General features: G+C 38.5%; 1 protein-coding gene across 5 annotated transcripts in view; it reads left to right on the forward strand.

Annotated features, from left to right (window-relative positions):
- Nucleotides 1–20,671: 20,671 nt before the first annotated feature.
- LOC149821428 (guanylyl cyclase 1-like) overlaps nt 20,672–22,480 on the forward strand; it is a 145,338-nt gene continuing 143,529 nt past the window's right edge. For 3 of the 5 annotated variants that reach the window (XM_089982470.1, XM_089982474.1, XM_089982471.1), the window contains exons 1-3: nt 20,693–20,770; nt 21,324–21,593; nt 21,729–21,853. In XM_089982470.1, the coding sequence (XP_089838596.1) occupies nt 20,762–20,770; nt 21,324–21,593; nt 21,729–21,853 (404 nt within the window). In that variant the 5' untranslated portion in view covers nt 20,693–20,761. Of the gene's footprint in view, nt 20,771–21,011; nt 21,137–21,323; nt 21,594–21,728; nt 21,854–22,480 lie in introns of all 5 variants that reach the window. The other 2 variants (XM_089982472.1, XM_089982473.1) reach the window with 2 other exon arrangements.

Here is a 22,480-nt window from a genome sequence, read left to right on the forward strand (position 1 = left end):
TAATATGATAAAATATGATTATATGCATGAAAATTTAGAAAATTAAAGTTTGGAATTTCGAAATTTAGGTCAAAATGATCAAAATACCCCTAATAACAAGACTATGGCCTTGAAACTAGGGTTTTCTGAAATAAATTTTGTAAAAATGGGGAATTAAAATGCAAATGATATTGAAATTAACCTTTATATGACATGCCATCTTTATTTATATGATAAAAACCCTAAAATGGCGAAAATATCATAAAATATTGAATTTAACTTGATTTTCTTCTGATTTTCGCCTCTGAATTTAAAAATAAACTAACATGCAAAGCAAATAAACTTGGAATTGAGCCAAATTTGGCATGGACACCTAGACTAACTCTAGGAACATAATAGAATCTGCAAATATATTTTTTTGGTATTTTTAAATATAGAAATTCAAATAAAAACCCTAAATTTTGTGATTTTCGCCTAAAATGCTAACTCTAAATTGGATTTTGGATACTAAACTTTCATAAAAATTTCTCAAATTTTATGGTACGATAGAGGACAGTCAGAAAAAGATTTTTTCCATTTATACATTTGGTTTTGACCTATGGTCGGAGCTAGATATCTCTGGCAAGTCAGATCGGAATCCGACATCTCTAGGATTTAGGGAAGACAGACAAGTTTCGGGAGAAATTAAGGGAAAAATAGAAGACAGATGGAAAAATGTCTGGACATGTGGAAAAATGTCCTTGACAAACATAGGCAAATTTCATCTTTTTACATAATTGGGATTTGGGTTACGGTTTGGAAATGAGCATGCTGTTATCAGAGACCTGAATCTCTGGAATTTTTGGGTGTGAAAATTTGTCAGACAGAAAAGATAATTTTGGGAAAAATACTTGGACAATTCTAAAAATTCCGAAATTTTGGGAAATGACAAACAAAAAGGTTAGAAACAACTTTCATGTTGAAAGTTTTTGCATTCGAGCTACGGGTTAAGCAGACACAGCACATTAAGATCGGTCTATACCCTGACAAGGAAAAATTGAGGTTTTCCCAGAGGTCTCGGAAAATTGATTTTTAACAAAGGTTAAATCTATATATAAAAATTTCAAAATTTTCAGACAATTATCAAATTCTACCATGAATCTACTATAATTTTTAGGGGGAGATTCGGATCTCCCATCTAGGGGATCTTAGGTCGACAAGTCTGCTAAAACAGAAATTGGAAATTCCAAAGTATAGAAAACCCGATTTAGGGTTTTGTTTTGCTCAAAGGGGTTTTGAAACCCAACATAATCTGGATTTTTGGCAGGGAAACACAGATAAACATGTTCATCTAACACAAAAAAATCAATATTTATTGATGAAAAACTAGACATGAAATGAGAGCTAGACTACACGCACAAATTCAATACTTGCAAAACAATAAGAAGCCCTTAATAGACCTATACTAGGCTTATGAAATGAATGAGACATGATGCTGTAAAAATTAATTTAGTGCTTTTGAAAACATATAATCAACATCAAAATCAAGAGATAAAGAAAAATCTCAATGAAGCATAAATGTATTTCTTTCATTTTGGCTATTGAAGGAAAGATTCGGTCCATTGATTGGACGGATCCGTTTCTTTCAATAGCGAACATATGGAATATATAAAAAACATGAAAATATGTAATATATAATGAATATTTTGATGTAATTAGGGATCTTACCTTGGATCGATTGGAGGGAAGGCTATGGTGGCTGCAACCTTGAAGCTTGAAGGTGGGCTGGGTGTTTCCAAGGAAGCTGCTTCAACTAGAAAGTTTGCACCAAGGAAAGGCCTTGGGGCCTTGCTGCAACAGTGGGAGATAGCTGGAACACGGCTGCAGTCGTTTGAAGGTTGAAGCTGCAGATGGTGCTGAAGGCGTTGAAGATGGTGGCTGGAGTGTTGGAAGTGGGTTGAAGATGATGGAGGAAGTGGTGGCTGGAGCCCAAGTTAAAGGGGGTGAAGAAGGAGGTCAGTGGTAGCAGCAATGGTGGCTGCAAGGGAGAGAGGGAGAGAGAGAGAGTTGGGCGTGAGAGAGGAATCCACGTCAATGGTCCTTTTTTGGTTTTTAACTTAGGGCCAAATGAGATTTTTTTTCCTAAGTTTTAAATGGAAGTAGGTTGAATTAGAGGAAAGCCAAGGGTTTACATGAATGGGTTGGAAAATAGGGAAAGGAAGGAAGGGAAGGGAAGAAGGAAAGAAGGGGAAGAAAAGAGGGAAGAAAGAAGAGGGAAAGAAAAATAGAGGAAGAAAGGAAAGAGAGGGGGGCTAGGGGGGTCGACCCCCTAGTGGGTCCCGCTTTAGGTAAAAATAAATAAATAATAAAAATAAATAAAATAATTTTTTTTCTTTTATATATATATATATATATATATATATATATATATTAAAAGGAAATTGCAAATGGATGGGCCATCTTAGAGCGGGTCCAAATTCCAATTTTGAAATTTATTTTGAAGATTAGAGGGGTAAAATAGTCTTTTAAAAAAAATCCAAACGGAATGAGCTATTTTGACAGTTTTTGAAACGAGCTCAAAATTTGAAGTTCAATACCCCATTACGAAGCAAATCCAGTATAGAATTTGAAAATTTGAGTTTGAAAAAAATCCAGATTGTTTTTCTCGAGAAAATATTTCCAAATTTAGAATTCTTGGGGTAAAAATATCAATTTTGGAAACCCAGGGTTTGAAATTGATTTCTGAAAACTTTTAAAACTCAATCTGGATTGAAATTTATAAAACTGGAGTTCTGGACTTCAAAAATGAAATGAAATGTGATGAAATGTTATGAAATGCTGAGAAATGATATGAAATAATGAGAAATGGTATGAAATGCTATGCGAAATGCTGACCCTGAATGAAGAAATTTGGTGATTAGACCCCGATTGACAGTTGTACCAGTTCAAAAAGTGTTAAAATTGATAAAATTTGCAAAATGGTTCAAGAAATGATTTTTGGGCTCTACCGGGCTAAAGTGACACTGAAAATTAGGGTTTTAGCTATATTAAACTGAAATGAACTGGATTGAGCTGGGTTTTTGAGTTTCAGAACTCGACCGGACTGACAAGACACTGACTGAACTAACCTTTCTGACTAAATTTTCAAGAAAAGCTGCCAGTTTTAGAGAAATTGTACAGAATGGTCACTGGAGTGAAGTGAATTACGAATCTGAGCTGGGTTTGAGCTAAAACAAAGATCAGTAATACTGACATGAACTAAAATTGAAGCTCAAACACTAGCTCAATCGACTGAATTCAGCTCAATTTCAGCTGGATGAGCTAAACGGGCTAAAATGGGCTCCTAGACACCTGGAAATGGTTTAGAACTGAAATGGGAGCACTTGAACTCCTGGTGAGCTCAAGTTAGACTCTAGAGAATATGACTGACTGTGAATGACTGACTTGGAGACAATTGGCTTGGATTTGAGTGAGAAAAGAGCTTATTTCTGAAGAAATGATCCCATTTTGGCAGGAATGGTTAGAAATGAAAATGGCTTTCTCACTGTGAGCTCAGATGAGCTTGAAATGATTGATATTTTAACTGTTCTGAACTGACCAATGTGCTTGGTTGACTCCGACTGACTGGGTCCGGGATGACCTAGGGGTAAAATGGTAATTTTCTTAATAAAAGTGGGTAAAATGGTAATTTTTTACACAGACTCTGGGTTTGACTCCTACACTGAGCTAACAGGGTTAGCACTGCACGAGGAGGGTTGTCTGATCATGGATGAGGAAAAATTGGGGTGTTTACACCTAGGTTTGATTCACTTGACCTAGACCTAGCCTAGTGGGTCTAAGTTTGAACCTACCTGACCCAATTGACTTGGACCGAACTCATTTTGGTTCAAACCACTTGGGTTTAGTAGCTTGACCTGCTCTTCCTCTTTCTTAACTAGGTTGAACTCATCTGACCTAGTCTGACCTCTCGAAGGAAGGTTTAAACCTAGTTCGAAGCAGTCAGAGCATTCTGGAACCGTTCTTCATCGATTAAAAAGTAAGTTTGCTTCACCGATCTCTCTCTCAAGTATTTGATTGTTTGTACTATGATATATAGCATATACGTTTTGAAGTAGTATCTGACCCTAATCCTTGGTTTATGCCCTCTAGGACACTTCGATGTTCATGTGCATGCCTTGCGACTATCGTCGGATATGTATGTTGAATACGTAGTATATACGTTCTTAAAAATGGTATCTAGCCCTAGTCTTTGGTTTATGCCCTCTAGGATACTTCGGTATTCATGTGCATGCCTTGCGACTGTCGTTGGATATTGGTTTTCGTGTATATATGTATTTGAGATTATTGTCGCGTTGAACGATTCTAAGGCTCCTGCTTTTTATAATTTAAATTATGCTTTTAAGATTGTCATCGCGTCAAACGATGCCAACGCTCTTGCTTTCTGCAATTCAAATTATGCATTTAAGATTACCATCACATTGAACGATGCCAAGGCTCCTGCTTTTTGTAATTTAAATTATGCATTTAAGATTGCCATCACGCCGAACGATGCCAAGGCTCCTACTTTCTGTAATTTAAATTACGCATTTGAGATTGTTGTAGCGTCGAATGATGCCAAGGCTCCTGCTTTCTGCAAATATATATGTATTTGCTTTCTGCAAGTTATTTAGTTCGGTTTCTTCTGTTGAATATTAAATATGCACTCACTTACGCCATCGTATTATAAAGCACATGCTCCTGCTTATATTACATATAGTGCGCATAAATGAGCATTCAAATGGAGATCAAATTCCAAATTGCCAATGTGATTTCATTACGCACCTCGATCAAGATTTTGCTTGACGAATGAAGCCCTATTAGAAAGGTTTTGCTTTTATGCAAAATCGCTTTTTCGTAAAAACCTAAGTTACTTGCGCATGGCTTGGTTATGGCCCAATGTTTCAACGAACCTCGATGGATGTGAAGTACGCACAATGGTACATATCCATCCCCGAGTTAAGTGTAGTAATTTATCCGTCAAAAGAGGAGAAATGCTGCCAAATTTTTGAAAAGATGCTCACCCAGCTTAAAAAAACACATGCTTTCTTCGTCAAAGAGAGGAAGTGTTGCTGAAATTTTTGAAGAAGCTCAACAAACTCAGAAAGAATGTAGCATGTTACTCCGTCATACAGATGAGGTGATGCCCAAGTTCTGTCAAATACTTTCTACAAAGTAAAAAGGGTCGTCACACTTCTGTCGTCAAAGCAGGGAAAGTGTTGTTGAAATGGTTGGCAAAAGAATTTCTTGAACCTATTGAATGGCATAAGGATGCCCTATTGTCGGAACGCTGCCAGAATGGCTCGTTCTCATGTTTGCTCGTAAGGGCACTTTACTCATAAGGGTCGAAGAGACAGAGTAGTTGATGCACATTAACTAGGCCAGGTGCTCATTATGATGATTTACGTCAAACAGTCAATCCGTTGAGATCGCGTCATATGCATGCTCATTGAGATATTATTGCACAACTAGACTCGTAAGGGCCGAAGAGCTAGAATACGTTATTTACCCAAAAGAGGTGAGGTGCTCGTGATGGCCGTAGATGTCGAGAGCAGAGTCAAGCATGCATATGAATAAGCCTTAAGGTCACAAACCCTGTAGTTTTGGCAGTGTTGGGGAATACTGAATGGGGTCGAGTACATATGTCCTCAGTGCGTGAGGCATTGGCTTCCCGAAGAGCATGTGAATATCCGACAAGTAATCATAAGACCGGTAGACCCCTTCACGACTATTGCTCACCATGGCATATGATGATGGTATAGCTGTGAGTGACATCTATTTGATTTTGAACCTGATAGAGTTCAAGGGGCCTCCCATCACTCAGGAGGTTTAGAGGTCGTGATTATCCTTAAATATCTAAGGATTAAACCCAACTACTATAGTAGAGGATGCATCCGAACTGGCCTGTTAGGGTTATCTCGATATGAGTTCTACCGCCCTAACATGGATAAAGTCAATAGGCCTCTGGGGTATCTAAAAAATATGAAATAATCAACCCCCAGAATGTCGCGTTGATGTCTGGACAAAACTTCTCCCATGTACTAGGGGGTGAACCGCTAATATCGAAACAATGCATTAGCTTTAGGTTCAGCAATGTATGAATGTATGAGTGAATGAACATTGTTTTGTCAAGTCCTGTATAACCTTGAGAAATGTGTCATGATCGATATACTACTGGACCGATAGGGCAAAGACCCATGTTGTATATGCACAACAAGCTAAGCTTGAGGCGCTCGTGCTTGGGTTCGTAAGATAAAGATGTGCCAAGTCATGGAGACTTGAGTTTGACTTCCTAAATGAGACCTTGAAGAGGTCTATGCTAAGTTCTGGAGACTTAAGCAAGATGTTTAAATCACAGCCTGAAAGAGGCTCACGCTAAGTCAAAGAGACTTGAGCAAAGTGTTCAACTCGTAGCCCTGAGGAGGCTCTTGCGATATACGCTAAGTCGTGGAGACTTGAGCATCGTTGTTGCGAACTGTGACCCTGAGTGGTCTTTGCATGAGTTGATGCTTTATTGAATGTATGGATGAATGCTTGCTTACCAGACCAACAGTGGTTCTGACCTCGTTTAATGGGGATTTCAGGTGTTGAACCTGTGTTGCGATATGTGAAGCAAGGCGACATCGAGTTTCAGGGTTTCTCTAAATAGTGTTGTATTGCTTCCTTTATTAAAACTATGTACTGATTTTCCAAGCAGTGATGTTTGTAATAAGTTGTTTTGATAAATGAAACACCTTGGTGGTCAATGAAAGCTTGGCCACATACCTGTGACTTGCCCAGAGTTTTCTAAAACCGATGACTCATTATCGTCCATTTTCACTACTAAAACCATTTCTAAGTTTTGCTATAAAGAAAAAAAAATCATAAAATTTTCAACTTAGCTTTGTTTTGAAAATCTGGGGCGTTATAACTTTTGTTCAGCTTTGATGCTAGCCGACTTTGACCCAAAGTGGGTCCGTGTTGGCAGCAAGCAACAGCCTGTCAGCCAACCACCACTCGGCTGCAGGCTAGCTGACAACGTGGTTGTTGGCTACGTGTATTCAGACCAAGGTTTGAGAAAAAAATTATGTGAATCAGATCTGCAGGTTATATAAATCTCATAAAAATTATTCTCAGAGCAACTTGGCGTGATTTGGCCAAGAATGGAACTAGCCCACTGTATGCAGATCTGCCCGTCCGCTACTGGCAGCAGACCTATTTAGATTTGGTTAGATCTTATCAGCGATCAGATCAACCGACCAAAAGCAAAATGTGTTGCCTGCGTGATCAAAAGCAAAACCCGATCGGGTCAAGGCTAATGGAATAATCAGATCTGGTTGGATCTGATCGATAGATCAAATCACCAGATCTAATAGAAATATGAAGAGACCCGATTCTTTTTGTGTTTTTTATTTAAACAGAGAAAACAAAAAAAACTATGCTATGCTGGAAAATAAATTCACTAACCTATATGCAACGAACATCAGAATAGAACCTATTTTAGATGCATGCAAAATTTCAAAAAAACTAACTTTAGCTGAAAACAATTGAGAATACCTTATCAAACTAAGATGCAATGCCAAAAAAGTACTATATGCACGCATAACCAAAAAGTATTCTATATGCAGAAAAATAAAGAGACGGGGGAGAAGAGACTCACCTTGTGGTTTGCCTCCGACAGAGTGGTTGAGAAAAAGAGTGGTTCTCCTATGAGATCGCACGCGTACCACCACTCTCTGATGAGAGGGAAAGAAGTAGCTAGTGAAAGAAGGGAAAGAAAGGAAGAATAAGAGAAGGAAGAAGAAGAAGAGGAGGAAAATGACTAAAGAAGAGAGAGAGAGAGCAGGGGCATGAATCTCAAGGGGAAAGATGCCCCTCCCCCCTCTCCATAAAATCTTTTTATAATGGCAATTAGGGTTAAGAGGGATTAATTAGAATTTTTTCTAAAAAAATTAATCTAATTTCAAACAATTTCAAAGAGCCTCACTTTTTAAAAAAATATTTCTAAAAGCCTATTAGAAAACTAAAGTATTCTAAAATACAGATGGATAAATCTGGAGCTTCAACCTTTTATCCGATCCATTCTCTCCAAATTGCTTCTTTTTCACTTTAAGTGCGATATAACATGACACAAACTTTCCTGCAGGGCAATGCATAAAAATCGACTAAGCATAGGTTTTTAACACTAAATGTGCAGAATATCATGCATAAAAATATATAAAATTATAAATAACGTATGCATGATCAAATTTTCACATGCTTATTGTTTGCTAGTCCTCGAACAAACTGACCCTTAACGCAAACAAAACAAAACATGCAAATCAAAACTTAACTCACTTTTATAGGAATCGTAGTTGCATTTAGCATATGCAATAAGTCCTTTAAACCTTGGGGTTACCCTAGTGGACGAGTAAGGTATCGTAAGGGTTTGCAGTGATGCTACCCACAAACATCTCTGTCATGTATACATCGGAATTCAAATTAAAAAAGCATTAGCCAGTTAAGAAATTTGTCTAAACAAATATTTTATGCAATTACCTTTTTATAACATTAGAGTTTTCACATGCCACCATAGAAGAAAAACTTTTACTTTTACTTCTCTAAAAATCACAATTATTTATGCTTTATTCTCATAAAATCATATGCATTTATGCTATAACTTATTTATCCTCACTTATATGTTTTCTGCACAGTGTTTTCATGATTCTTTCTAAGCACTAAAAAAAATTCTCAATCAACTCTTGTGATTATTTTTCTTTCTCTTTTTCACTTTTTCACACTTTTCCTTCTTCTTTTTTCAATTGAGCACTATATCAATTTTTGGGTTGTTGTGACCCGTATAACGAGCTTTGGGTCAATGACTCCCAGACCCGACGACCTTAGGGCACCAGATACAGAGTATCCCTCAGACTTAATTGCTTGAGTCACTAGACCTTATATTTTTATAGTTTTATGTATAGTTTTTTTCTTGTTATGTGCAATGTCAACATCTCTTTTGATCTCTATAAAGTCCATATAGCAAGTTTTCGGGCCGGTGGCTCCTAAACCAGATGACTTTAGGGCACCAGGTGTAAACACCCCTCAGGCTCTACTTGCTCAAACCAGATAGGCCACAGATGTCAACTAAACAAAGAAGTGATCTCTTTCGTTGTCCTTTTTAATATGGGTATCAAACACTTTAACTTGCGTCTGAGCCTAGCTATTAGGGTATATATGGCCTATTTGGTTCGAGCGAGTAGAGCCTGATGGGTGTTTATACCTGGTGCCCTAAAGTCATCTGGTTTGGGAGTCATCAGATCGAAAGTCCGTTACATGAACTTTATATAGAGCCTAATAGATGTTGACATTGCACACGACAAAAAAGACAACTATACATAGAACTATAAAAATGAAAGATCTAGTTACTAGAGCAATTAAGTCTGAGAGATACTTTGTATCTGATGCCCTAAGGTCATCTGGTATGGGAGTCACTGACCCAAAGTTTGTTACATGGGTTACAAAAAAACGAAAAATTGATATAGTGCTCAACAAAAAGAAAGAAAAAGTGTTGAAAAATTTAATATCTGAAAAAAAAGAAAAAAAGAAAAAAAGAAAAGAAAATCAAGAGCATAAAAATAAAGTTCATTGCTTAGGAATAATTTTTGAGAAACCTATGCAGAAAATATATAAGTGAGGATAAATAAACAATGACATGTGTGTATTCGATTTTCTAAGAATAAAGCATAAATGATTATGGTTTTTCTTAGAAAAGTAAAAGAATTTTTTTACTCTGTGGTGGCATGTAAAAAACTCTAAATATGTCTTGAAAGTGTAATGGCATGAAATATTCGTGAAAACAAACTCCTTAACTGCCTAACACTTTGTGAAGTTGAAATCTGTATGTATATATAAAAGAGATGTTTGTGGGTAGCATCACTGCAAACCCTCACGAGACCTTACTCGTCCACTGAGGTAACCCAAGGGTTTAAAGGGCTTGTTGCATACACTAAATGCAGTTGTGATTCTTATGAAAGTGAGTTAGGTTTTTGCTTTGTTAGTTTGCTTGTGTTTTTTGTTATTCAAGGTCAGTTTGCTCAAGGACTAGCAAACAATAAGCATGAGAAAATTTGATTATACATATATTTTGTATCTTATACATATATTTTTATGCATGATCCATTGAAAAATTGCATTAAAAACCCATTCTTGTCAACACTTTTGAGAAACTACTTTGAAATTCAAAATAAAGTTAAAATTGCCAATTTCCAAGTCTTCCCTGTATTTTCAGTATTTTGATTAGTTTAGGATTCTTTATTTTGTAATTTTGATTAGTTTAGGAATTGTAAACTAGTATTTTAACTAAAGAGCCCTCTGAGGTCCCCAAAAGACCCTTCGAGCCCTTAGAAGAGCCCTCAAAATAAAATATTAGTAGCTTTTATAAGCCTGCTAGTCAAAAAAGAAAGCAGTGAGATCAAAGAGACTAGAAGCTCAAGCAACTGAAGACCATTTTTCTTTTTTTTTAGATTAGGGTTATTAATTTTATTAATTTGGGTTTGTATAAGGCCATTAATTATTCTTTTTGAGCCCTCCGCAAGAGGGTAACACATTGTAATAGCTAGTTACTTTTACTTATTTAGTTTTAAAGGCAATAAAACTTGTCATTATGTGGAATACAAAGTTTATTCTCCCGTTCCCTGACTTTGACCTGGATCTCACCCTAGTGTGAGCCAGTTTTTATTATTTAGTGTCTAGATTTCACAAAACATTTTTATCAAAAATATCTTTTAAAATCTATTTCATAAAACTTATACCAATATGGTATGTGGTGTATTCTGGCGGTACACTTGTGTCGCTTGCCGCAAGACTCCTCTCAGGAGAGACCGGTGAAATCTTCCTTCCCTCATTGCAGAAGTTTTGAAGAATATTGTTACCAAAGGAACATGAAACAAAGGGTGTTCTCCTGGTTGAAGCACTTCCTCCATTTGCACTCTCCTATGGGGAATTGTTGGTTAGTGTTGCCTCACGTCTGGCAGTATGAGTACCCTCGATAGGTACAAAGTCCCTCTCTATGTGGCCATTACGTACTGCATTTGTCATTCATTTGCATTTTTAATAAAAAGTCAACTAAATTTATAAGATTCACATTCACATACAAGCATACATATGCATAACACAATCAAACTTTTTATTAATTATTAAAGTTTGTACACACTCAAGCAATTGCTAAATTCAAAGAATGAAATATCATAAAGCTAATTACACCAATTGAATGAAATGAGATATCAAATGAAATTCCCTCTACTGAGGGGGTAACTCAGGAGATCCAATCATACTGTAAATTGGTGTGACCGGTGTATAGGTAGGAGAGTCAGGGAATCCTACTGGGCTAGCCGGTATGTAAGTGGGAGAGTCTAGAGTGGGCTCTCTATCTCTTTGCTCACCCGACAAGTCCCTTGGTCCTTCCCTAGCATGCACCTCAGTCCAAGCTACGACTAGCGGTGCTCGGTAAGGGATCGGTACCATATGCTCATAAGGAAACATAAAAGTAGGTTGAACAGGCATAGTCGCTCGTGTTGTTGCCACTCTCTTGCCTTCTATCTGAACCTCCAATATCACTAATCTTCTTCCCTGGCTGCAGTGGACACTACCTCCTTGTAAACTGCTAGGTCGACTCTATTGGGTTCTAACATGGTAGATCTGTAGAGAGCAAGAGACATGTGGTGCCCATGGTCACTAACCATGGGCCTCCCGCCCCTCATAAAACTGGTCCGTGTCCTCTGCACGACTCCTCCTCCAGCAGACAACCCATCTCTGGTTGCTCTTCCTAGTGCTGCCCGCACTCCCTGGTGGGAGAACTGGTGAGCTCCTCAGGGGTTGGGCTGTGAGTGCCCTCTCCTAGTAGGAGGTGGCAACAATGGACCTCTCACCCAAACCTCCGCCATCCCCTAAACCCAGTGTCCCATGTCATAAATAGCTAGAGCTATTATGGATACTAACACAACTATGTGTCCTAGTTGTGCAAACACACTATTCTCGTTCAAGTTTTCCATTCTTATCCAACACAAATTTTTTAATTAATAGGTTTCTAACTAGCAGAGACTTTATTCTTTATTTATTGAACATTTTGATGATAATTTTTTTTATGCTAACTTGGCTTTGATATCACTTTATAACCCCATGATCTGGGACCTCTAGAGTCTAGGTTCGTGGGTATTACTTCCTAGAGGGAAATACCAAAGTAGCGCATAGCAACAGGATATAATTTTTTTCTAAATAAATAGTATTAATTAAATTTAAATAAAGAAATCCACATATGCCACAAAAGCTACATCATCCAAATGAGGTTTCTCCTCTCAAGTTCAATAACTAAAGAAAAGAGGAAACTGCTATGCCTGAAGATGAGGCCACCTATGTCCTGCTGAAGGCTGCCAACGTCCTACACCAAGTAGGGATGACAGTGGACCAGGGCGGGGGCAGAAGTCAAGGTCTCCACCCCCGCCTCGTCTCAAAATCCGGACCTCCATCCCCACTCGGGTTTGGATTTTAACCTCCATCCCCGTTTCATATCCTCCATCCCTGGTCCAAATGAGGAGAGGCGGGGCCCCGTTTCCCCTCGATACATTGCCATCTTTAGAAGGATTGGGGACGGGGTGGGGCAAGGCAGGGATCAGGACGAGGATGGGGCAGAGCGAGGAAAAGCGTAAGTCCATCCCCACACAGGTTTTGATTTTAACCTTCATCCCTGCCTCCATCCCCATTTCATGTCCTCCATCCTTGATCCAAATGGAGAGAGGCGGGGTGGGGCCCTGTTTCCCCCCGTCCACTACCATCCCTAACACCAAGTCCTGTCTCACAAGTCACCTAGAACCTACAATTATAATAATTAAAAAGGGAGTGCATCTAAAACTCAACAAATATTAAATTATAAGCAAATAAACTCAAATTACGACTGTAGTGGGCTCTAAGCCTGTCTTGTTTTAGTTCTCGATCATACATCACATATAGGTTTATGTCTTTTATTTTTTCCTAGTTTTTCATTCAATTATCACAAGTTAGCATACTCTTGATGCTAACCACTATCTATGTTGGTTATATCAGTAATAGCCTACTGTGGGCATAGCAACATGTGTAGAATACACTAATTCTATGGTGTTGGTCAAACTGTGAACCACTCGCTTTGTTCACTGCACTGTAGGACTTCTGGTAGCAAACTAACAAGTTAGTAATCTAGAGCTATACATGCCCCAAGGTTTTTCGTGGTTCATGCTATATCTTAATATAACTCTAGAGTGCCAAATCTTTTGGTGAAACCCTAAGATTCCTTAAGACATATGCATCTCATGCATTCACATGAACCCCCACTCGAGTTCCTTTCCATTGTCTCCCAACAAATGTACTCAAAGGGGTATTCTCATTCAAGTATTCTCAAGGGACAATCCTAGGGTTTTGAGGTTCACCAATTCTCTAAACATGCAGAGATGTAGTCTCTCTATATCTATAAATCCTGAGGACCCCAACAGTAGCAACTCACATGCTGACGACCATCAGGCAGCCATTTCCACTGTCTTCCTCAAAAATTTATAGGGCTTTCAGCATGCAATGTATTTCAAGTCACAAAGCTCCTCTGTAACTATTATGAGACTCAAATCTCATCTCAAGAATTCTATTCTCATGCATTCATTTCTAAGTTCTTCAAAACTCAAATATATATTTCATCTAACATACAATGATTCAATACATGCAACTCATGTTGAAGTGTCACATACATGAAATCATTTATGGCATTTTAGACTAATTCACATGCATTCATTCTCTACTCACAAGGAAAGTATATTTCTAAGATACAATTGCAAACTCTTTAGGATACAACCATAATCTCAAGCAAACATGATTTCATGTAGTCTAATTCATAAATATGCCAACATACAATATTTTATTAATTAAAATACTTAAATTTTTTACCTTAAATGCAAACAATGCACTCTAGTCCGTAGTTGAGTCTCTCATAGCTCTAATAATAAAATCGGATAATCACATAAGTATATTTATATTAATAAATAGATATTATTTATTCTTTATCAAAATTACCAAAATACCTTTCTTAAGGTCTATCAAACCTCCAATTTTGTGCCCTTGGTTTGGTCAAAACCATAGGATAGGAAGATTTATCTCTGCGATATGAATCTAACACACCAAACCTCACTCAATTTTGAGTTCAGGGTGCAAAGTTATGCCTGTTTTACTAACTTAATATTGAGTCACACATAAGGGTAATTTGGCCATTTCAACTCTTTGAGATTTGTTCTTACTCAGCTAAGGTCGGACCATACTCGCTCTAAGTTTATAATACCAAGTTTATTGAACCCAGTCTAGACCCAACTAGGTTTGGGTTCAAACCCATCTAGGCTCTCTAAAATTTGTCTCGGATATGCTTACTAAATGGTGTATATTCATATCCAGTTTGGTGTAACTCGACCAGACTCGAACCAGACTGGTTCAGTTGTAACACTCGTAAATTAAAAAAAAATGGATCCAGGTTGGATCCAACCTCCTCCCCCCGATACTTCTCCCCCTCAACCCTCTCGTCTCTCCCTTTCCCTTCACCGGAGCCTCCAGCCTTAGTCAGACTCGCGCGACCCCTCAAGTGTGCATCTATTCTCTCTCTCTCGCTGGTTTTGTTGGCAAGAGGGCATTGCCCCTCCTGCTGTCGCCTCATGTATTTCGACCAACAAGCAAGACAGGGGGGCGACACCCCTTGCCCTTTTCTTTTTTGGCCAGTAGGGGTGCCGCCCCTGCCTTCTTGTGTTTTTCGATTGGCTGGCAGGGATGGTACCCCTGCCTCCTTTTCTTTTTTGGCCAACAACCAGCAGACAGAGGTGTTGCCCCCTGCTTCCTCCTTTTTTTGGTCAACAGACAGAGGCGACGCTTCTGCCCTCTTGCAGTTGGGCTCAGTTTAAACTGAGCCCATCGTATACCGGTTGAAGGAGAGTCGAGCCTAGGCTCGATCCCATTCTTTAAATGGGTCAGGCTCAACAACCAAACTGAGCCCAACCGGGTCCTTGGTCCCGTCCAAGGATGGGCCAGGCTCAGCGTGGCAGTCTAGCCCACCCCCTTTCCCTGCTTTTCTTTTTAATTGAAACCGAGCCCGGCTCGGTTGGGGATCCAACTGAGTCCGGCTCGGTTGGGCCTTAACCGGCTCACTTGATCGTGTGCGCTCGATCCTCACCAAGCCCAACTCAGCCCTCTCCCCCACTTGGGGCCAGTCGGGCTCAGCCGAGCCCGACTAACCTCGGTTCACCCCGACTCGGGACCCAGCTCAGTCAGGCAACCCAAACCAGGGTCAGGTTTGGCCCCTGTGACACAAACCTAATACAAATGCATAATTTTAAAAAGGAATTCTCTTGTTCTTATTTTCACAGTACGATAAATATTTTAGCGCACCCCATCAGCGCAATGGACTCGACACACACACCGAGGCATAAACCATTTATAACCTACGCTCGAAATTGTTAGTGAATCCGACAATCTTCGAGGTAGGGAAAAGTTGCATATAAGACAATGGCAGGACAATTCTAAAACATGTGTATAAGCATACATATAATATATATATATATATATATATATATATATATATATATATATATATATATATATATATGCTTTTAACTCAAGGATGCAGTTTTACGAATCCTTGTTCATTTACCTTTATGTGATTTACTTTGCTGTCACGCTGTTGCGTGCACAGACAGCTTACGTATTTATTTAGCCAAAGTGCAGTTTTGTACCTCATGCACTGCTTATGCAATTTATTTATCTCAATGTGTGGTTTTGCACATCAAGTCTTGTTTTATGTCATTTACCTTGTCGTCGAGCTATTACGTGCATAGGGTACTGCTTACATATTTATTTAGCCAACGTACGGTTACGTATCTCATGCACTGCTTATGCATTTATTTAGCCGAGGTATGGTTTCGTACTTCATGTATTGTTTATGCATTTATTTAGCTAATGTATGATTTCGTACCTCGTGCACTGCTTACGTAATTTATTTAACTCGATGTGTGGTTTCGCACATCGAGTCTTGCTCTATACATTGCCGCCACACTGTAATGTGCACAAACTTGCGCTTTGTGATTATATATATATATATATATATATATATATATATATATATACAACCTTGTAAGGTACATAATTTTTCATACTCTTTCCTACCCTGTATTACGCTTGTTCTTTTTAAAGACGCGAATTCGGGCATGTCCGCCAAAGCTTTAAAGGAAAAGAGATTTCTTGTGAGATTCTAGTATTTGAATATGCGTGGTTTTGAAAAGCAAAAATGAATACCTGACAGTTGATCATTCGCAACCAAGTCTTTCTTCAAACCTATATAGCCCTAAGAGGTACGTACGGTCTTTTGTTTGATATCTGAATGACTCTGATACTCTTTGCCTAAAACATGAGACTCTGATATTTCTTAATAGTGTTAGCATTTCTTTCTGAGAAATTGATACATTTTTTATCGTAACGTTACTATCAGACATGCATGTCATGTTAATACTATGATGATTTGATGAAAAGTTTATGGTAACCTCGTAGCGTGCAAATACACAATGATAAAAAGGAAATCACAAAAATGTTATTAAAAAAAATATTGAGAATTCTAAATAATGTTGGGGTTTCCTTATGAGAAACCGATACCCCCCTCATTGTAACATGCACAACATGTTAATACTATAATGATTGGATAAAAGGTTTATGGTAACCTCATAACATGCAAATGCACAATAATGAAAAGAAAATCACATAAACGATAGTTATCGCCTTCACATGCAAGATGCTCGAGTTGGTTTAAAAGACCAGAGCATGTAGAATGGGTCGTCAGTTAAAATAGAACATGACATACCCATTCATTGTTATGATTTCGTCAAAAGAGAGGATGAGATGGTACAAAAACTCTGATGGATAGGTTATTAACAACTACACTCCTCGAGCAAATGACTCGACGTCCCCAGTTATCGGAGTTAGGGGACTGGGCTACCAAAAATTATCCTACGAGGTAGGTCCTAATGACTTCTGCAGAAGTATGGATACATCCACTTGAACGAGTGACCTCTGAAAAATTCTCTCTCGGTCATTGGTCGTCTCTTTAGGAGCAGACTCAGCTAGCTGTATGGGGTATCAAAATATATAACATAACAAACCGCCAGAAAATCTTAGTTGTTTTTACGTTTCTTTTGTGCACACCCTCAAGACAGTTAATATCGAAACAAAGTTATTATGTTCATTATAGTTATTTTGACTTGCACACCACGAAAGGAACAACATATATGTTAGTTTTGTTTTGAATTTTGTCAGCGTGCTCATTTTGCTCACTCAATTCGGAGACATCTGATAAAATTGGAATGATACATAAACAAGATTAGCATGCTCATTTTTTCTTATTTTGAACTGCATATCACAAATAAAACTACGCATGTGTTAGTCTCATTCTGAATTATTATATCTATGCAGCTACTAGATTTTTATCAATCTGACCCTATTTTATGGGTACAGGTGATGATTAAGTTGGTACGACAAGCGATGGCATGATGACGTGATGATATTAAGTTGAAACTTTTTTCCTAACGTTTTGCTCTTGAGGACATCTTTTGTAATTTGGTAAAAGGGTTTATTTGAAATTCTACTTTTCGTATAAACTTTAAACCCTCATTTTGAATCTATTTGGTTTCAATGAACGTACAAAGTTACAAATCCGTTATGTAATGGAAGAGGTTCACCTGTAATGCTCTCAAGGTCCATTGACTTGTTATTTCAAACACTTTTTTTTTGCTAAACTGCTATTTTAAACTCTGATAAAGGAATGAATTCAAGGCTTCAAATTTTTTTCTAAAAAGTTAAAAGTTCAGGATTTTGGGGGCGTTACATCAGTTCTGTCCCAATCAGGAACCAAAATTGATCCAGCCTAAAGCAGACTGGATTGGATCCAATCATGAACTAGAACTAATTCAAGCTAATCACAGACTGGATCCAAACTCAGTTTTGATCTAGATCCAAAACTGTTTGACTAGATCCAGACCCAGTTCTGACTTGGATCAAGAATTGATCCATTTAGTTATGAATTGGATGCAGATCAAGTTACATTCTGCATCTAGAATTGATCTCACTACTCTCAAACTGGATCTAGATCTAGTTCTGATATGAATCCAAGACTGATCCAGACCCAATTCTGTTTGGTTTAGTCTGGATCTGGTTCAACTTGGATTGGTCCTGATCAAATGGATCGAACTGAACCCAAACCCAGTCTGGGTCCAGTTAGATCAACACCCAAATAAGGAACCAAGACTTTGTTAGAGTCATCCCAGTCTGGGTTCACACCAGACCGGTTCGGTCAATTCGACTCGGTCTGGTTTAGTCCAGATCGATTTGATCAACCAAGATGAGCTCAAAAGCATATTGACCAAACTCAGTTTGGACTGAACCCAGACCGAGTCGATCTTAGTCAGACCTGACCCAGTCTAGGTTCACACCCAAACCGGTTTGGTCAGACCGACTCAGTCTGATTCAGCTCATACCGGTTCGATCGATCAAAACATTTTTTTTTTGATCTGGTTCGGTTTAGGTCTCACCGAGAGTGACCCAACTAAGTTTCGATAGACCCGACTCAGTCTGGTTTACCCCCAAACCAAGTCGGCTCTACTGACTCACTCAGCTGAAGAGTCGAGGTTGCCGACAACCTTCGGTTGTTGGGTTCCTCCCCTCCTCTCTCTCTCTCTCTCTCTCTCTCTCTCAGCAACGATGCCGGCAGCTGCCAGCCTTCTCTTAATGGACATGTCGTCCGCCATGGATGTCGGTCTCTCTCTTAAACAAAAGAATAACGGAAAAGGGGGAGGGTTTACCTCTCCTAGCGGCGATGCTCTGGTGGTGATGGCTCTCTCTCAATCGCTCTCTCATACTCTCTTTGTCCACAAATCTTCCTCTCTCACTGTATGGTGAGGCAGAGAGGTTCACCGTTTATAGAGCCCTCACGGTGGGTGAGAATAAGCCTTACCCTCTCGATAATGAGGTGAGGTTTATCCTCGTCTCTCGGCAGACAAGAGAGGAAAGCGATTCCTCAATTTTCCTGAACCGTTTTTCCCAATCTCATTTCCTTTTTTTTTTAAGATTATCTTCTCCACCAGACACAGTCGGGTGGGTTTTACGTGATCACAGTGAGTTTGATGGATGTTATTTCGGGTGGGTTTTACATGATCACGGTGCATTTGATAGATGTTATTATATGTTTGCAATGAATACCAGCTGGACCACTTTATTGGGTATAGCTTCAAACACACATCACAATTCAAATACCAAACCTCACGTCATGAAACGGAGATAAAAAAGTAAAAGGAAGAAAAGAAAAAAAAGGACTCATTTGAAATTCACTGTCCAAAAGCATTTGTATTTACTAGTGATAAACCTGCAAAATGCAGCTTCACAAAACTTTTTAATTTACAAAGGCTCCGTGTGGATGACAAGGGCAAAATATGGTTACGAGAAAACCAGGTTTTGCCTCAAAACTTGGTTTTTCGGAAACCTGGTTTGGGTGACCAAATCAGGTTTTTGAGCATGAAAACCTAAAAAAAGATCAGGCTAGCCATTTTTCTACCAGTCAGTGACCTAAAAATGGCAGAATGGTATCACCCTGCAAAGGCAGCACTATCCTGGCCGCCGGAATGTTGAAAATTAAAAAAAAAAAGAGAAAAACAAGAAAATAAGAATTTGGCCATTTTCAGCCACCTATCAGCCGGAAAATGGTCAGGAAGGTATTGCATGCATGGGTGACACCTTTTTAGCTATTTTTCAGCCAATGAGTAGTAAAAAAATGGCCGAGCGACCCAAAAATTTAAACGATCAAAATTGCTCCGGCCATTTTCAGTTATACAACTATACTATTGGGATTCGAACTTGCAACATTCCAACACAAGGTGACGTACGCTAACTGCTCCAGCCAGACAGGCCGAGCCCCCATTGATACTTCAATACAGAACTATCATTGTTGGCACATTAGCAACTGCAAGCCTTCTGTTGGGTTTTCTTTCTAAGTTAACTATAACAAGGTTTTGTAAATGATAGTACTTGCCGATCATCCGAAATCTCTTTAATTATAAAAATATTAAAATAGTTTTATATTCTTTTAATTATAAAAAATATGTATTAAAATATTTGTTATAACCTTTCAAATAAAAAAAATCTATGAAAAATAATTTTTACATTTTAAACAAATTTATATATCAAATATTAAAAGGAGCAATTATCTTTTGCACCTTGCTTATCAAGTATTCATTTCTAGATTTCTCGATGCCCACAACGGATCCACTCATCTGGTATGGACGACTTGTGAATTGTCACCTAGATGTCCCAGGTTGGACACCCGTGGAAGATGGGTGCTCGTGGATTTTAGCAACCGAGGTCAACCAATGTACAATGGGAGGTGACGGAGGAGTTTTCACTTTGGATTGTTAAAAAAAACATGTAGAGTCGTATCACGTCCATGTTCGTATCCATGTGGTATCTTCGAGAAGAAATCCTTTTTGACAGTAGTTATCTCAAAGGAGAGTCGTTCACGTTCAAAAACTCCAACCAACGGTAGGTCCTACAGGATAGAGACAGACGAAAACGTGCTCGTCCCCAATCGGTGAATTTTGTCCTGCTCGCACCTACGTTCGAAAAACTATAGATGGTCGGTTCCGGAGATCGTCTCTGGCTGGAAGTCTCCTAACCAACTTCTGAAACTACGTTTTTTGGGGTCCTTCGCTTCTAAGTGAGTCGAATGCTTGAGGTATCCTTTTTTTCATGGTTTTTTTAATTTTGTGGTTGTGGTGAAATTGAATTCTGTTCAGGATTTCTTGCTTTTTTTGTTTTTTTCTTTCTTTCATGGGTATATGAAAATTTGCTTGTTAAGCCTTCAACCCGCCTAGTTTTTTCAAAATTTTGATGTTTTTTGTTTTTGTTTTTTTGGGGCAATGAATAAGAAAATAGTCGCATTCGTTGGGTTTTGCCTGATTCTTTGTTGGTTTCAGGACGGAAGAGACGAGAATTTTGATTGCCCAAGAAGATTTAACAAGTGGGTTCTTTTGGTTCAAGCATATTGGTGATTTTTTGTTGGTTTGAGACGAGAACTTGATTACCCAAGAAGATTTAACAAGTGGGTTCTTTTGTTTCAAGCGTATTGGTGATTTTTTGTTGTTTTGAGACGAGAATTTGATTGCCCAATAAGATCCAAAAAGTGGGTTCTTTGTTTCAGGACCATTATTTTTCTTTTGGGTTTCGGGAGGGATTAGACGAGAATTTGATTGCCAAGACGATTTACGATGTGGGTTCTTTTGTTTCAGGCCTATTCTTCGCCTCTTGTTGTTAATAGTTGCGTTTCATGCTTCGTAAAGGACGGTGGTCTTTCTACGGACATGGATGAATTTGGCCTCCTGCAAGCGTTCTCCGCCGATTCTGTTATGGCGCGCGGGGAAAGGAGTCGGAAATTCCATCTTTCGGATAACGGCGGGATGGAAGGTTCTTGTTTCTCCGAAGAATTTGCCTCGATGAAGTTATCTCATTTACCTCAATTGGGTTATGAAACCGTTTTACGTCGTTCGCATTTCGTTGAGGTGATTCACTTGCCCATGTTCATCTCCTGTTTTGTGTTTCTGCTTCGAGTTGATTGTTCCCCATCAATTGTTTCCTAAGTGAGTTCCTATGTTTTGATCTTGCTCGGATATTGCATTTTGTTTGGATTCTCCAAGGTGCCTCACGTTTGCCAGCTATGTGCTTGGGATTGCGGTCTTGCTTGTGTTTTGATGGTTTTGAGAACTCTCGGGATTGAACACTGTGACATTCATTCTTTGGCCGAGTTGTGCCGCACGACGAGGTATCCTTTTGATCATTGCATTCTGAGAAATTTGATATTTGATTGCTTGGTGAAAGAATTAGAATACTGCCATGGTTTTTGTTCAAGAAGAAAATTGCCATCATGTACTTTGCCATACGGAACCTATTTTGGTGTCTGTTTTAGTGTTTTGTGGATTGTTGTCTGTTTCTAGATGTATTTTCAAAACTTTGGTAACCAATATTTGATTTAATGTTGCTTTGATGTTTTTGTTTAGATATTGTCTATTCACATTATACATTTAGGTTGGCAACTATGAAAAATGCTGCAGTATTTCCAGGCGAGCAATTTGGTATTTTGTATTGTTTGGTTGCTTGGTGTATTCTACTTTCTTTGAGCTAGTGATTTTGTCTTTGGTTTGTTGCTTATGCCTTTCTTTGAAAATCTGTGCTATTGCATCAATGGAGATTCCTATTTTTTTTCTAATTGTTGAAGCATGTCCTGTTATAGGTCATGATATCTTTAGGTCTGGTGCTACTAGAAACATAGAAAAAAATTAATTTAGGTTAAAAAAATAAAAAAATTTGCATTGTTGCTGTCCATGGCCACATCCGTCTCTTTTCATGTCTTTTTATTTGTCTGCATTATCTGTGTGAATCATTTCTATAC

This window comes from Nuphar pumila, chromosome 12 (assembly GCF_984573655.1).
Source record: "Nuphar pumila chromosome 12, dmNupPumi1.hap1.1, whole genome shotgun sequence".
Lineage (NCBI taxonomy): Eukaryota > Viridiplantae > Streptophyta > Magnoliopsida > Nymphaeales > Nymphaeaceae > Nuphar > Nuphar pumila.